At 40.7% G+C, this 15,393-nt stretch overlaps 1 protein-coding gene across 12 annotated transcripts in view; it reads right to left on the reverse strand.

Moving 5' to 3' along the window:
• Positions 1-570: 570 nt before the first annotated feature.
• The window catches only part of GAPVD1 (GTPase activating protein and VPS9 domains 1), a 33,993-nt gene continuing 19,170 nt past the window's right edge, over positions 571-15,393 (reverse strand). For 6 of the 12 annotated variants that reach the window (XM_082327720.1, XM_082327717.1, XM_082327719.1 and 3 more), the window contains 14 exons: positions 15,177-15,296; positions 14,610-14,687; positions 14,109-14,482; positions 13,494-13,581; positions 12,305-12,385; positions 11,524-11,646; positions 10,881-11,010; positions 10,373-10,482; positions 9,093-9,252; positions 8,428-8,615; positions 6,831-7,044; positions 6,173-6,245; positions 5,096-5,293; positions 572-4,384 (listed from right to left, as the gene is read on the reverse strand). In XM_082327720.1, coding sequence (XP_082183846.1) covers positions 4,244-4,384; positions 5,096-5,293; positions 6,173-6,245; positions 6,831-7,044; positions 8,428-8,615; positions 9,093-9,252; positions 10,373-10,482; positions 10,881-11,010; positions 11,524-11,646; positions 12,305-12,385; positions 13,494-13,581; positions 14,109-14,482; positions 14,610-14,687; positions 15,177-15,296 — 2,078 coding nt within the window. In that variant the 3' untranslated portion in view covers positions 572-4,243. Of the gene's footprint in view, positions 4,385-5,095; positions 5,294-6,172; positions 6,246-6,830; positions 7,045-8,427; positions 8,616-9,092; positions 9,253-10,372; positions 10,483-10,880; positions 11,011-11,523; positions 11,647-12,304; positions 12,386-13,493; positions 13,582-14,108; positions 14,483-14,609; positions 14,688-15,176; positions 15,297-15,393 lie in introns of those variants that run through there. The other 6 variants (XM_082327713.1, XM_082327714.1, XR_014229865.1 and 3 more) reach the window with 5 other exon arrangements.

The raw sequence follows: 15,393 nt of genomic DNA on the forward strand, positions 1-15,393 counted from the left end.
CCGCTGCCGCGCGCCCGCCCCGGTCCCGCCGCGTCGCCCACACGCCCCGTTCGGGGCGTGTGGGCGACGCGGCGGGACCGGGGCGGACACGTGGCAGCAGCCGAGATGCTACTGTCATGTAGCCGACATGAACGTTTTTTTTTAAGAAATGACTGAAATGTAGTACTTCGGGACTTAACCACTCCAATCAAGGCAGCACACAGCAGAAGACGGACACTATCCCAGTTGAGCCACCTTAGTGGTGCGAGAGCACCACTCAAGCTACCAGGGCAGCCAAGCTGCATGATTAAAAAGAAGAAATAACAACCAAAAAGCTCAGCGGTGCATCCTCCCATTTACTGGATCTTGTTTCTTTTTTCGGCACCGTACGCTCCCCGTGAGCCGTTGGTGGGCACGTGAAAGAAGGTCCCGCAGACGCAACACGGCAGCGATGGGAAATGGAAACCATGCAGGGTTAGTGGTAAGCGGTTCGGGCTCGCAATGCCACCGCGACCGCTGACGGCATTACAACAAGGCAGAAACGTGAAACCCAGGCGGTTAAACTGCTCTCCTTTTAATCAGTTTTTACAGAATAATACATTAATAATCACGTTAGAGACAAGATGGGTTTCCTGTATACAAGACTGTGCAAGCTCATTAATTTAGATTTATAAAGGCTTTACCAGTTTCAAAGAGGAGAGGCAGTACAAAGCTTTTAAATAGAGGTAAAGCACAATCAAAAGGTACAGAACACACACTACTAACTCAGCAGAGATTAATTCTCAAGTAGTACAGGCTCAAGCAAGTCACCAGCTGTCACCCTCCTTGTCCACCGCTTCCCGCTGCTCCGGCTCTCCCGTCGCGCCGCCAGCCGAAGGCCGCGCAGTCTGTACCGCAGCACGGCCGCGCAAGCCCCGCTCGCGCCAAACGCGCTTCGCTTGCCTGAAGCTTTGCTGCTGAACAGGTCTGCCCCCTCCTGCTGCTCCGGTTCTGGCCTAACCCCCGTCCTCCGCACACCACTCGGCATTAACGGGGCAGCGAGTCCTCAAACTTCTGCGAGAATTTGGCTTAACAGAACATGAACGGTTCCAAGCGATACGGACCAACACTGCGCTCACCAGAAACTCACCTACAGGAAACAGGATCATGTTCGTGGCTTTTTTTCCTGAAATTTATGGCAGTTACATTCAGCATTTGGTAGTGTAAGGTCTTAAAAACAAAAATTTTTAAACTCAAATACTTAATAGGCCATACACGTTCCAATTCCCCTTAAAGAGGATTTAAAAAAGCTTTAAAGAGAAATCTCATTTGGGGTTAGGAGTAAAAAGGAATCTCCTAGGGATGAAAAAAACAGCGCCTTCCTTTCACTCCTCTCCCCAAAAAGGAAACCACCGCCTCTGTAACATTAAGAGCATAGCCAGGCCATCGTTTAATTTGGCCGTTCCTCCAGACACGCCAGCAAACCGGTGCTGAAGTCAATGACCGAGCCTTAAGTCCATGACTGCAATCTGCTACTAATGAACGCTCTCCCCTCCCTTTTCCCCAAAATGTTCCGTTCGTCCTTCAGTGGTTGAAGTAATTTAATTAACAGAAAGCACCACGTTTACAACAACAGGGACATGGTTGGCTGGCACCTTTTGGCAACAGTTCTGCTACTTTTGGTCCTTCGCGCGCTGCCTTTTCACCTTTACTATTGCACACCAAAACCTAACAACACCACTTCCTATACATGGAATTTATCATTTTAAAACAAAATGTTACAGGACACCAGGGACTAGTACAAGGATATTACAGGAAGTTTTTTATTCTTTGGAAAGCCTAATTCTCTAACTACACCTACCAAGACTACATAAAGGACTTTCAGAGTAGGTTGAAAAAAAGAAGCAAAGGACCATCTTGCTATGAAGACTCTCAGCTCATCTGGGGCTCACACTGAAACACTTACTGGTTTCAAAATAACTAAATAATAATAATAATAATAATAAAAGACTCCAGTTCTTTTAAGGATTTTTCTATGCAGAAAAACAAAGTGATACAAATTGTGAAGGAACTGGTCCTTGCTCCTCTCCTAAAGGAGAGCAAATGGAAAGACCTGATGGTGCTGATCAAATCCTGCTGGCCAAGTCTGCAAACAGAAGCAATGCACAGGGTAATCACCAACTTAGGGGTCTTTGAGCCTCCTTTAAGGATTGTACAAATGCTCTCCTCGGCTAAAACCCGAACTGCAGGACTAAAAGAACTTTCATACGTCGGTCTTAACATCTCAGATATTCAAGTAATAATTAAATATTACAGGACACTTCAATATAAATAAATTTATATTGCTTTTAGATATGATTTGGCCATATCTTCAAGGGCATATTTGTGCTTTGCTGCTGAGTGTTATTGGTCAGGGCTGTGCTTGCAATATGAAGTCACGTGTTCAGCACCAAAAACCCATCAAGGCTAAATAACTAGAATATTGCAGTGCTACACAGACCGAGTTACCACAGTAAGGCAGATCAGAAGAATTTTGTTTCTACTGAGTATTGCTCCTCCACACGACCACGTCTCTAATAGAGGAGAAAGACTATAAAGAAAAGAAAAAAGTTACCATCCCACCCTCTCACCTGTGATTAGTTTGGCAAAAATGCTATACTGAATTACATATTAGAGTCCTAGAAAGTAAGTTTCTTTAATTGCGCCTTGACAAGTAGCACAGCCAAATCAAGCACTTGATACTTTACATAAATTGCTCTAATTTCAGTTAACCAAATGATTTTCCCCAAGTACTAGTTGCTTACAGGTTCATCAAAATGCACGCACACACACAAAAAAACCCCAAGCAATCGTATTTTGAGAAGAATGCGAGAAAGATTGTTTTCTTTACCACTCACAGACACCAAATCTTAACATGTCCCTCTGTCAGAAGTGCAATGAACACTCTGGGAAGAGCAAGAAATAACACTGACATGAAAAAGTCAAATGCTCGCTGTCCTTTTTCACTGTAGTTCTAGCTAAAAAAGAACAGCAAGTGCTTATATACAGATAACAACCACTGGCCATCACTCAGACCATTTCGCTCATGAAAAATCCAGGTGGGGTTGTGCATAAAAACTTCTTTAAATTGGTAATTGTCAGTTTAAGGGAAAGGTGGGGTGAGAAATCTATAAAACACCCTGAACTGATGTCATGATATGTTTCATAAAGAACAGTGTTATATTTTAAAATATTTTATATGAACAGTAAAACCTGCACTGCTGCATAGCAGACAACATGAAGAACATTTAGTAAAAACATTCACTGAAACCCCTGGCATATGTATTTAATGTCACTAATCAAAATATATATTACAGTCCAAGGTTCTGTTAAGGATCTCTGTTTGGGGTTTGTACAGTATACACAGTATTTCAGAAAAAATATTACAGTAAGGTATTTTATTTCTCCTTTTTTATATTAGACTTATCTATTTTAACTTACAGTCCCTCTCCTCTATATATCCAAACCTTTCTAACACCCTAATGCCCTATAGCCAAAAAGTGTTTAGCTATCTAATAAGCCCTGTCTGCTATAAATTCCAGTTTTAGAAATTTCAGTAATCTTAATTACATTTTAATAAATAGTTCAGTTTGCCCTTTTTTAATCTTAACCTTTCGAGGAAGTCCTTTCATTACCAAAACACAGTATGTCACAACCTGTTAGAGGTCAGAGAGGCTTTTGCTTGTTTATTCAAATGATAATGAGTCCAAAGATAATTGCAATGCATTAAATATAGGTATATAATATTTACACTGTCCTCTCAGATTTTAGATTTAGGTGAAATACAATTGATAACTACTGTCGGCTACTACAAACTGTCGGTGTGGCTGGTGTTTTATTAATAAAAGGTGTGTTAAGCTAGAAAGTATACTAAGTGGTTGCCCTGATTCTTCTTGTTTCAGTTTTCTATTAGAAATTAAATGAAGTGAATTATTCACGTGAGTAAGAATTCGGGAAGAGGGGTGGCGGAAAAAGCATGAAGAATTTTCTGCATGTTTTGAGATTCAAAAATACCTGAAAACAGTGGTCCCTTTTGCAGTGCCAGTATCCATAGGGGAGAAAAACGCAACCAAAAGAGAAGAGGAAAATCTGTTAAATTAATTTGATTAGTAAAGGTGTGTTTTAAAATGCCTCAATTCTGTACAGTATTATACAAGGAAAGTCTCTTCTCCAGCTTTTGCAGCTGTTGTACATTCTTATATACTCTTCTTCTGCTAACAGTCTGCCCATGCACGTGCTGTTTGAGTTACTTGCGATCATCAATAGTTTTAATGAATTCAACTGCTGCTGTGAACTGCATCCACCAGTATGATTCCTCTCCAGATAAACAGTTGGCGTAGAAACTACTAATGTACTGAACAGTGGACAGCAAGCAAGGTGGATTTGCCTGAGGGTTAAAGAAGAAAGAGATACTCACAGCTTGTTTGCAAAGCTAAACATAAAACATTACAAGATACAGAACAGAAATACAATTCTTTGTGTACAGTGATCCTCACACATTCATAATACACGATCACGTAACGTATCTGTGGGGTCGTGACTGCTTGCCCATTTCGCACACTCAGAATGCATCAGCCTTGATGAAAGGAGCGTTTTTCCAGCAAGGAAAAACGACTAGCAGGCCAAGAGAAAGAAGGGTAACGCTGGCAGAATCTATAAAAGTCATCAAGGATTTCAACACATGGAAAAGCCTGTTGTTTTAGCATCTTATATATGACAGACCATTCTCCTAACACTCGTATGTCACAAAAGGTCAGCAACGCAATGCAAGTCAGTCCTAGTGTGGATCTTGGTCCTGAAAGAGGACAACATTAAGCAGGCACAGATGACAGATGCTGGTGGACACACGTCAAAAAACCCCCACTCCACACACGACGCCTGCACCCCTATTTCCTTGGTTCCAAGTGCAAAGTTTGATTGGATTCAAAAACCGTAACTGTGATCACATTGCTGATGTTTCTATTTAAACCTGCTGAATTAGATCGGGTTTTGAGTCCAGCATGCTCCCAGTTACCCAAATGCATTATTTTTCTTCCTAAAATTTGCTTGTTTATTACAAGAATTAGCTGGGGTTTGTGATCTTTGCAAAAGAACTCACCTTTATGAGGACAAAGACCAGAACAGGAACAAAATCATCTGCCCCAGGTACTGAATCTTCATTTGCCAGACTAAGCAGGTTCATGATGGTTGAACACATTCGCAGGATACACTGTACTTTGTCTCGGGGGGTTTTATAAGCGCTTATTGTGCGGATTTCAGACTGTGCAGATGGCCACGGTGCCTCCCGGAGATACACCTAGAAAAAAACCAACACGCTGCCAGTTCTTGTTTGTCCAAGCTACTGCTGTGCACCACAGAGGATCCGAAGTACTAGAGACCTGCAGGCAGGAGCAAGGCTCCAGAGAACTGGGAAGCTTTAAGTCAAGGTGGCTACATTACACTCACAATGAAGGTGGTTCCTGCTGTGTTACAATAAAAAACTACAAGGAGCCAGCACTCTGTGTGTAACTAAGATAATTAGCCAGCACTTCTCCCTGACTTCTCCAGCACACTGTTTCAAATTAAGGTAGAGCTGCATGTCTCAGTCCTCTGTATCAGCAGCTTTGTGAAGACTCACCATTCTGAGTCATACAGTTCAAGTGCTGAATCGAGAACTAGGAAAGCTGCAAACATCCAGCCTCTGACAGACTTCTTCAGCCTACCAACCTGCTTATAGTTATCCTATTAACCATGAGAAAAGTGAAAGCACTGGGCAAATTCACAGATCTGCAAGGTTCCATTAATTCTGGCCAGTTCAGGAAGGTAACTTGACAGCTGTAAACCACAGCTATGGCACATGAATCACATTAGAAGCACAAAGGATTCAAATCTTGTCTTTTGAAGCAAATTATCAGAAAGTTACTACACCTTAGTGCAGTGTAGTATTAGTTCTTAAATCCTACTATCAGGACAGAGGTGGCAAAATCAGAAAAAAAATGGATTTGGAAGGATCAGTCAGTGGAAGGCACCAAAGCATGGGTACAGCATGTTTTTCCTGCAGGGTATTTCAGCTGTCACATACAGAAAAGCAATGCTTCTAAGTGTAAAACAAAACAACCCTCTCCCCATCCCAAACAGAATCGAAACCGAGCACCCCGACGCACATACGAAAGTGAAGGAAAGGAGAAGTTGTTACCTCAGGTATCTGAAGTGCTTTGTGGTTTGCAGTCACTACTTTAGATAACCTCTGTATGTGCTCATGAAGGACCCTGAAAACAAACACAAAAGACAAGAGTGAAAAGTAAGCAGCAGCCAGCCAGTAGTCCCCTGGGGTTTCCCACTAGCTTTAAGCTTGATACTACAAGAATACTACTTCAGGAACGTATATAGTCATGATGGTCCTACAGCTGATGGACACTAGGTCAATGAGAGGTGCAGAGGATTTTGCCATACAATCAAGTACAATCGCGCAGCCAGAAGAGCATTCAAACAGCATGTGTTCTAGAACACAAAACCCAAAAACCCCAAATGCATGGAAAATACTGTATGAAAACAGAAAGAGTCCCGAAGCAGATTTTGATCATTCTCTCAGCATACATACTTGCAGATCTAAAAGTCTGTATCCCAAGTCATTACATTTACAATTTGGTTTTGTTCTAGCAGTTTGTTGCAAACACAAACTTTTGCACATGATGCTAAAGCACTTCCTTGTTCTTTGACAAAATGTTCTGAAAGAAAACATGAGTTTGTATGGCATGGCTGACTTAGTCAAGTCTGTCACATGAAGACTGCAGAGCTTCCATCTGCACCAACTGCAAAAGAGAAACCAGGTACTTCAAATTACATTAACTTACTGGTCACGCAAAATATCTCCATCCTGATTAGGGTAGAATGCGAGTTTGAAAATACGATTCATCACACTGCGTTCTATAGCTAATTGTGCATCCTGAAGCTGTTCTTCACTGGCATTCTGCCATATGGCATCCTGAGCCATAGCCCCATATAAGAACTGGAGAAAATCCTCAACTTGGGCTGTTTTATCATCTGCTGCTGTGAGTTTCTGGAAATCTGATAAACGGTAAAAAGAGGGAGAACATTCAGTTAAGTAAAAAACATTATTTCTGATAGGTTTTTCTGGAAAGAAGAGCCCAGAATCTACTTCAGACTTCTTGCCAGGCAGCACTGAGGCTCTGTTTTGCCCATGCCCCAGCAGGGGAAATGCAAGCACGAACACTTGAAATAAATGGAGGAATTAAAGGAAAAGCATATTGAACACATTTAGCAAAGCATATGGTCAAAACCTCTACTTGATACTGTGTTAATCACTTCCTCTGCAGTACCAGTTCTTGTGCCTCCTTTCCAGCCACCCACAGAGCTAACACCCAGAACAATCACTAGAACACTCACTGGTAGGAACCAGCACACGCAAAGCTGTCAGATGCTGAAAGGGGCGAGGGGAAGATAGCAAGAAAACGCATGTGTACCATTTCCTACTCCTGCCTTTATTAAGTATGCATAGTTGCAACGTTCGTATTTCTCTACAAAATACAGAATGAGTGATGCAGCCAAGTTAATGCAGCATGACCAAATCACTGGCCATTCATCGGCTTCATATTTATAGCACTCTGCACCAGAAGACAACTGCCACTCACATCTGCCAGCAGCCTAAACGCCACAGTTGCCAATTTCTCTTTTAGATCATCCAGAAATAGCTGTCTCCTTTCTGTCCAATGAAAGGGCTTTAACTCCTCCCTGGGTCACTGAAGCTTATTACCAGAACTTTAATCCCAGTAGATATAAGTTCTCCTATTATTTCCAGCCTATTCAGGCACATTTAATATGCAGCTCTATATGCTCCAGGAGCAAGCACTGACTCCAAATTTCTTATGTACTTCATTAAGTCAGGTATGTGCATAGAGGACATAGAAATAGTTTGTTTTAAGTGACTCTGTTTGGAGAGAGTTATCTTCCTGGTGCCGATATCCCTTATGCTACGATATTTTTGAATCTTTGATTCATTTGATTCATACTACTACTATTGCCCATATCTTCCAAGGTACAACCACAGGTTCTGTACTGAGGGCTGAAGGCTGCAACTTAATTTATCATTTATCAGTAGATCTAAAATAATTAATAGTATTCATGCTTCTTCCATGGGGCAGATGCTAGATAACATGATTTAGCGTAACTTTTTAGGCCAAGTGAGGTCAAATTACCTTCATTCTCTTAGCCCATGAAAAATGCAGACAGTTACTGTGGCTTAGCTGCCACAACATACTGTTAAGTCACAGTAATCTGTCTATTTGAGCCATTAATTCACCAGCTGAAATGAAAACCGTTTTAGGAATCTGCTCCTCAGATCAGAAGCTGTATTTTAAAACATTAACCCAAGCCAGCATCTAAATATGGAGTAAAGGAATATAAACATTCCACAGTCTGCATTAATCTTACCTTGAATAAACTCCCTTATTTTCTTTTCTTTACTCTCTAGCAGTAACCTCACACATACAGTAGTGAAGTATCTGTTGGCCACTTCTTTATCTCGCAGAACTCTTTGCAACAGCCTTTCCAAGTGCGCTTGTGTCGTTTGCAGGCCTTGGCGACATCGAGTTAAATAGGCAATATATGGAGCTCTTTTCCTAAAATAAAGAGTGCTCCACATTAGATTCATAATAAAGATAGAGGCTAATAGCTTTATAAACTGTTAAGTTGTTGTGCAACGGGAATCTTTAACCTGTTGTTTTTAAAACAAAGGTAACACTCAAATTAGGAAGTTCCATCTTATGCAGATTTCTATGACTGAATTCACTGCCCTTGCAGCACTCCAGAACGCTAGACTACAGCAAGTTCCAAACAGCACCTCTTGTGTGGTACAGCTGAACATTAGCCACAAGTTGATTTAACCTGAGTTCATTACTATCTGAACTGACTTAAGGTCCAAGCTTTTTTAAGCCATTTGCAGACAGGTGAAACAATTCCACCATTTTGTGGGGAAGCAGAGCTGTAAAAACCTGATTTGGTAAAGTACAATTTAAACCAAAAGGGATCTCCAAACTGCTAGTGAATAAATATATGTATTTGGAAACCCATTAATAATAAGACAGTGAACAAACTACCTATAGTCCTCCGCAATAGATGCCAGCAGCTTTCGACAGGTCCTGTTATCAAAGCGGCTTACACATCGCATTGTCTCTTGCAGCTGGGCCATCAAGTTCTTGTCTTGGAGGTTAATAGCTTCAGCTAGCTGAACTTTCAAGAAGCACACAATTTCATTATCTAATAAAGAACAGAGGAAAATTGTTAAGGAAAAGAAATATAGGCACGATGAAAAGAAAACTGGTTTTGAATATGTTGGAGTGAGTCCAGAGGAGGCCATGAAGATGCTCAGAGGCCTGGAGCACCTCTCCTACGAGGACAGGCTGCGAGAGTTGGGGTTGTTCAGCCTGGAGAAGAGAAGGCTCTGGGGAGACCTTACCACAGACTTCCAGTACCTGAAGGGGGCCTACAGGAAAGCTGGAGAGGGACTCTTTACAAGGGCCTGTAGTGATAGGAGAAGGGGGAATGGCTTTAAACTGAAAGAGGGCAGATTTAAACTAGATATAAGGAAGAAACTCTTCACTGCGAGGGTGCAAGGCACGGGCACAGGCTGCCCAGAGAAGCTGTGGATGCCCCATCCCTGGCAGTGCTCAAGGCCAGGCTGGACGGGGCTTTGAGCAGCCTGGTCTGGGGGAAGCTGTCCCTGCCCATGGTTCCATGGCTGGAACCAGATGACCTTGAAGGTCCCTTCCAACCCACACCATTCTATGATTCCATGGGAAACAAGTAACAGTTTAAACCAAACCTTCTGTACATTAGGCAATAAATGTTATTTTAAGAACAATTTTATAAGTCTTTTTGAATTTTCCAGATATCAAGGGATAAGTTTTCATATCGCTATCTTATTTAGTATTAAGAACCATTCTGAAATATGAAGAGGACTAGATAAGGTGACAAATTCACCTATCTGCAAATAAACCTAAAATGAATGGAGGGATACAAACACAAGACACACATACTAAGTCAACGTAAAGACTCAGTAAACCATTCAAGTTACTCTATTAGTACTGTAGCACAATTCCCAACAGCACATGTATTTTGAGAGTCTATTCTACAGCTTCAGGCTCTGCCTGCACTATATCTGAGATGCTTCATTACAAAAAAATTAAACCAGATTTAGTTGGCAGGTTGGTTTGCAGAGTAAGAAAGAAAACATTTTGGGGGGCAATGGGCGGCCTATGCCTTCTATATCTATGCCAAACAGAAGTTACCATTAATGGTGCAGTACACGTGCTGTTGGATGGGGGAAAAGAAGAGGCACATACAATACAAAATATCTGTATGCATAAAGAACATTCACCTTCAGGGTCTGTGTGATCTGGCAGACCATTCCTTGTTGAATGTGTCAACATCGGGAAGGCAACTGAATCTGCTGAACAAAGAGCCAATCTCAATTTCTTCTTCGCATCCCTTAAAGAAGAAAAATATTTTCTTAACAAAGCTGCCGCAAGGTCTGCTTCTTCAATAAGCAGTCTTTACTTTTGGGGTTTTTTGTTTGTTTGTTTTAATACTGTCTAAAAGTTATTTAACATAATTTTAATACACCAATGTTGTCAAGACTTTAGAACATCAGTTCTTTTGATATAGCACCTAGACCAATTTCAAAAGAATTTTCCTAACGCTGAACTGCTCTGTTCTCTCAGGTTACAATATCCCCCCTTTGTCAGCAGAAATATGTCAGTTTGAGATGCTTAAAACTAAAAACACGTAAAAGTTCACAATTAATCCATATTAAGATTTTTGTGGGAACCGATCACATGGCTTCAGTTCTACATTGTGAGTAAGATTAAACCTGCAAATGTATTTACCTATAGGAGAAAGCAGAACTTTGTGGCTGTGCTACTTGACTTGCAGAGTCTGGGAGATCATCTGCAGACATGTTTTGCAAAGCTTCATCACGTGGAGAGTCATGCATACTCTCCCCATCCCCGATAGCCTCTATGGAAATGAAAAAGCCAAAATTACACTTGGAGAGAGCAGTCAGAAGAAGAAACTAGACTAATATTCTCTATTTTCTTCTTGCTATTCTAAGGTCTGGGGGGGGGGGGGTGAGAAGGAGACAGCAAATAAAACAACTTGTTCCAAATAAGTGAAAAAAGTATATTAAAAATATATAATCTACAAGTCACTAAGAAGAAATTGCATGAGTTCTGGAAGGCAATATACTTCTTCAGTATCCATTAAAAAAACAAACCAAACCAAACAACTGGTACGAGATGTGCTATTAACAAACCACCACCTCAATGGCAATACGAAAGAGCTGTCCTTGGGAATACTGATTTAATTCCCAGTCTCTGAGGGACTGTTCCAAGAACATTTCTCAAATAATCTGTGGTTTAGAGCTCACATTGTTCGGCTGTTAGTACTAACATTGGTCTAGAACACTGAAGTGGTTTTATCTTTAAGGAGGAGAAACTATGTTGGTGACGATTATAAAAGCCAGGTTCTTACCTGCTCCATCGTAGTTCACGATGGCTCCTTCACTAGGACTGGCTCGCTTAATTGCATTCCTGTATTTGTCCAGAATGTCCTCTGCAGCTTGCGCCTGTGCGCTGAGCCTTGGGCTGGGATCGTCTGAAGAGACCATTAAAAACAACAGGAGTTAACCTTGTATTGTGCCAACTAAAAGCAAATACGAAAATTTAGACCTAGCCATTTGGACTCTGTTTTTAGCCACATCAAACAAATAGCTGCTTGTGTTCCATGTAGCCACAATTCAAATCTATTTATAAAGTCTGAAGCAAAAGCAGCAAAAAAAAAGTACAATGAAAGTGAAAAAATAAAGTCAGATCCTTAGCATATTTATACTGTATACACAAATGGTTCTTGTATATTTGAAGACTTCTAGAAATGATTAGGCAAACAGAAAACTAAACACCCAGGTTCAAATCATGTTTAATTTAGCACTTAAGTAATTATTACAGGAACGTGTCTGCAGCTACCCTTACAGCTCAGCTATGATAAGGACATGAGCTTCATAATGGGGGGGGGGGCCGAAAGCAGCGAAGACTTGACTGGAGAATCCAGTACTATACATACTGACAGAAGCAAGACAACTTAAAAACAGTCTTCAAGGCAAGAAGTCTTTATCCACTTTCTCATTCAGGAAGCCACTTGTGAACATTAACTACAATAGCATATACCTTTCTGTAAATAGACACCTGGTGGGCACTCTGGAACTCTAGAGGGCACGTTATGAGAGAAAATTACTATGATGGTATTATTCACATACCTTGAAGTGTTGCGTATCTGTCAGGCACCATGTCATCTTTGTCTTTTTCTTGTTTTTCTTTCTTTCTAAATGGAATAGGAGCTGAAAATGCAAGGTACCCTATCAAAGACTATTCTGAGATAATGGTCAGATTGAAGAAACTTTAAGAAAGTAGCTAATGCAGAAGTTTGTCATCAAATAAACTTCAATAAAAGCATAAGCCTATCTATGAGGCGGAGCAGAACTGTACCGTCATCATACGTAGTAAGCTCTACCTTTAACAGACATGCTACCATGAGCCAGGCAGAACAGTTTTGCCTTCCAGGTACAGTACGCTCCAGGCAGTTACCAGGAAAGGGAGTCGGGTAGCTTCCCCTTTTTATTTACGTATCTATCGATACTTTAGTTTAGCCAATAGTCCTAACTCAAATGTTGGTCATAATGACATGAATCTTTTCTGACAACTCCTTCCCACTAGTAAGTTCAGGGAGAAGATGCAAAGACAGCACGTTGTGAAATGGGAAAGCAAACAAAGTGGTATTAAAATACTATATCGTTATCTAAAGTCACACAGAGACTGCAAGGATTACATCGGCTCTTTTCTAACTGAAAGTCTGTTTTAAAACAAGGCAAGAATATCTAACTTTGCACACATCGTTCCATCCCCAGTTGCCATTATTCATAACATGAAAGCCAACTATTATCTCGAACAAGCTTTACTTTGTAAATAGCCAAAGTCTAATTTCCATTCATGCTGTGTTACAAGAGATATCCTAAGTTATCAAGACCCTTCAACTAGCACGCTACCATCCGTAAAGATTTAAGACTAGTTCTCAGTGAAGCTGCAGTGAAGTTAATACCATACCACTATGACAGGACTGGCCTCACATAAGGATTCCAAGGTTACCAAATGATTAAGATAACACAATGTCTAATCAAATTCACTTCAGCTTACGCACCTCTTTATAGGTACTGCATACTTTGTATTTCAGTAATTCTCTCTTTACTGCAACACTTGCAATTCTGTAAATAAGAATCCTTTATTTCTCAAAATTAAACAGGACAACTATTACTCTGTAACAAATCTACATCACACTGGTCAGCTTTTCAAAGTGGAACTGTAAAAACTTTACGTTAAAGCGACTGAAGATATAATAAAGGCAGCGTGCGCTCTTACTGAAGTACCAAAACCAGATGGACATGATTCTACCTTTGGGCATGGCAGACACAAAACGTTTCCTCCACCAGGGCTTGTTTCTGTCAGACTTCTCATCATCACTGTCTTTTCGTTCTTCAATCTGTAGAAGGACAGAGTCTACATTTGAGCACCTACTGTATCAAGTGTAAAGACAAAATTTCTCCTCGACGTCAGGTTATGCCACGTCGACTGTAAAACCAGAACTACAGCAGAGCACAGAAAGCCATAGCAGATTAAGTTAGAAATATCCCTCCTGAAGAGGGCAGCCTATAAATGCAAAACCAAAGACAGGAAGAAACTTAGATTTCACGTATTTCTTTTTCAAAGAAAATTACTTTTCAGGATGCTGCAGCATTTTAAACACTACAACAAATCTATTTCTGAAGTCCCACCAAATCAAGTAGAGCTCATCCAGTAAATTTAAGAGAAGCCAGATTCATTTAAGCCACTCTGAACACCTGTAGCTTTAGCTTGTGAAACATCATTGGCCAACATTTAAAAGGTAACAGAAGTGCACTGTAATTCTAAATATAATGCTAAACATATGTAATACCAGCTTTCTGGCATTAGATGCATAATTAAAGTGGGCATGCCAGTAAAAAATAAAATGATAAATAGAAGCCTTACCTCTCCCCTAGAGGAGTCTTTACTGGGAGACGAAGACGATGACTGAGATGCAGCCACCAGAACAGCCGCTCCAGTGTTGGTGGTTGGCATAGGAAGCTCCCTCTCCTCATTACCAGCACGTCTGTTCCAGCCAGGATCACTCATAGGTCTCCGAACGGATGATACTATATCTGAACTCCTACTGCGGACTAGCCTCTCTGGATAAGAATGCCTCTGCTTGAACGCTTCTAAATCAGTTGGAATTAAACTGTGAGACCCAAAGTTTGGTAATCGGGCCTCATTACCTCCCATAGCTCCTTCCAAGATTGGTGGATCTGGTGGCGGGTGAGAGGGTCTTGCATAGTGTACTTTAGGCCTTACTACAGCTGATACACCTGAGGTCATAAGCATAAAAGAAGCCACACACATTTCTTTTAAGATTCTTCCAAATTAGCTGATACTAACACAGAAGCATCGATAATACCTATTTTTTTTTAAAAAAGCTTATTCTTTACAACTCACCCTCATTTGATGACAGAGGGTCAAACAGTGCAAGCAAAGAATCTGTCTGAGAAGGAGGAGATGTCAACTGACTGGCTCCTGAAATATAGAAAAAAAAAAAGTTAGCATTGTAACAAGAACTACAACATAAGGGACATTGGAAAAACAGCCCTCAGCAACAAAAGTTTACAAACTTACATTAGAAAGTAGTTTTAAAGAGACTCTTATATGGAAAGATCTCTGGAGTATGGTGAAATGATCAAAGAATTACATCACAAAAAGTAGGGAAATCTTGAGGAGTGGACCAATTCCAAAGCACAAGAGGACAGTCAATTTAATCAAACCAAATTAAGAAAAGGTGATCTTAGATCTAGTACTCAAGCTCTAGTACTATGAAATACTGGAGTCTCTTTGTCAAACAAATACAGTGCTAGCAAATAAGGAAAATGTTAAGCTTAGCCACCAGAACTTTGAAATTGGGAGAAATTGTAAAATTTAAGGATTCTACAAATGTCATTTTAAGCAATGTTGTGAGAGCTCAGTTATCAGAGATTCTGATTCTCATTTCCAGGTAAGTAACTTACTTACCGTGGGCCGTTTCATCCATGTCAGGACTTGTCACAGAATCTTTTCCCCCAAAGTCAGAGCTACATTCGGACCTGAGATCCTCAATCTTATTAGGAATATCTTCAGATGTTGCACTAATACCTTACACATAACAAAAGAAGGATCTGTAATAGTCTTTCAGAGAAAAGGGAAGCAAAATCCTGAAGCTGTTAATATGTTTGGTGAACACTGCAATAAT

Source organism: Platalea leucorodia (genome assembly GCF_965183815.1).
Source record: "Platalea leucorodia genome assembly, chromosome: 15".
Lineage (NCBI taxonomy): Eukaryota > Metazoa > Chordata > Aves > Pelecaniformes > Threskiornithidae > Platalea > Platalea leucorodia.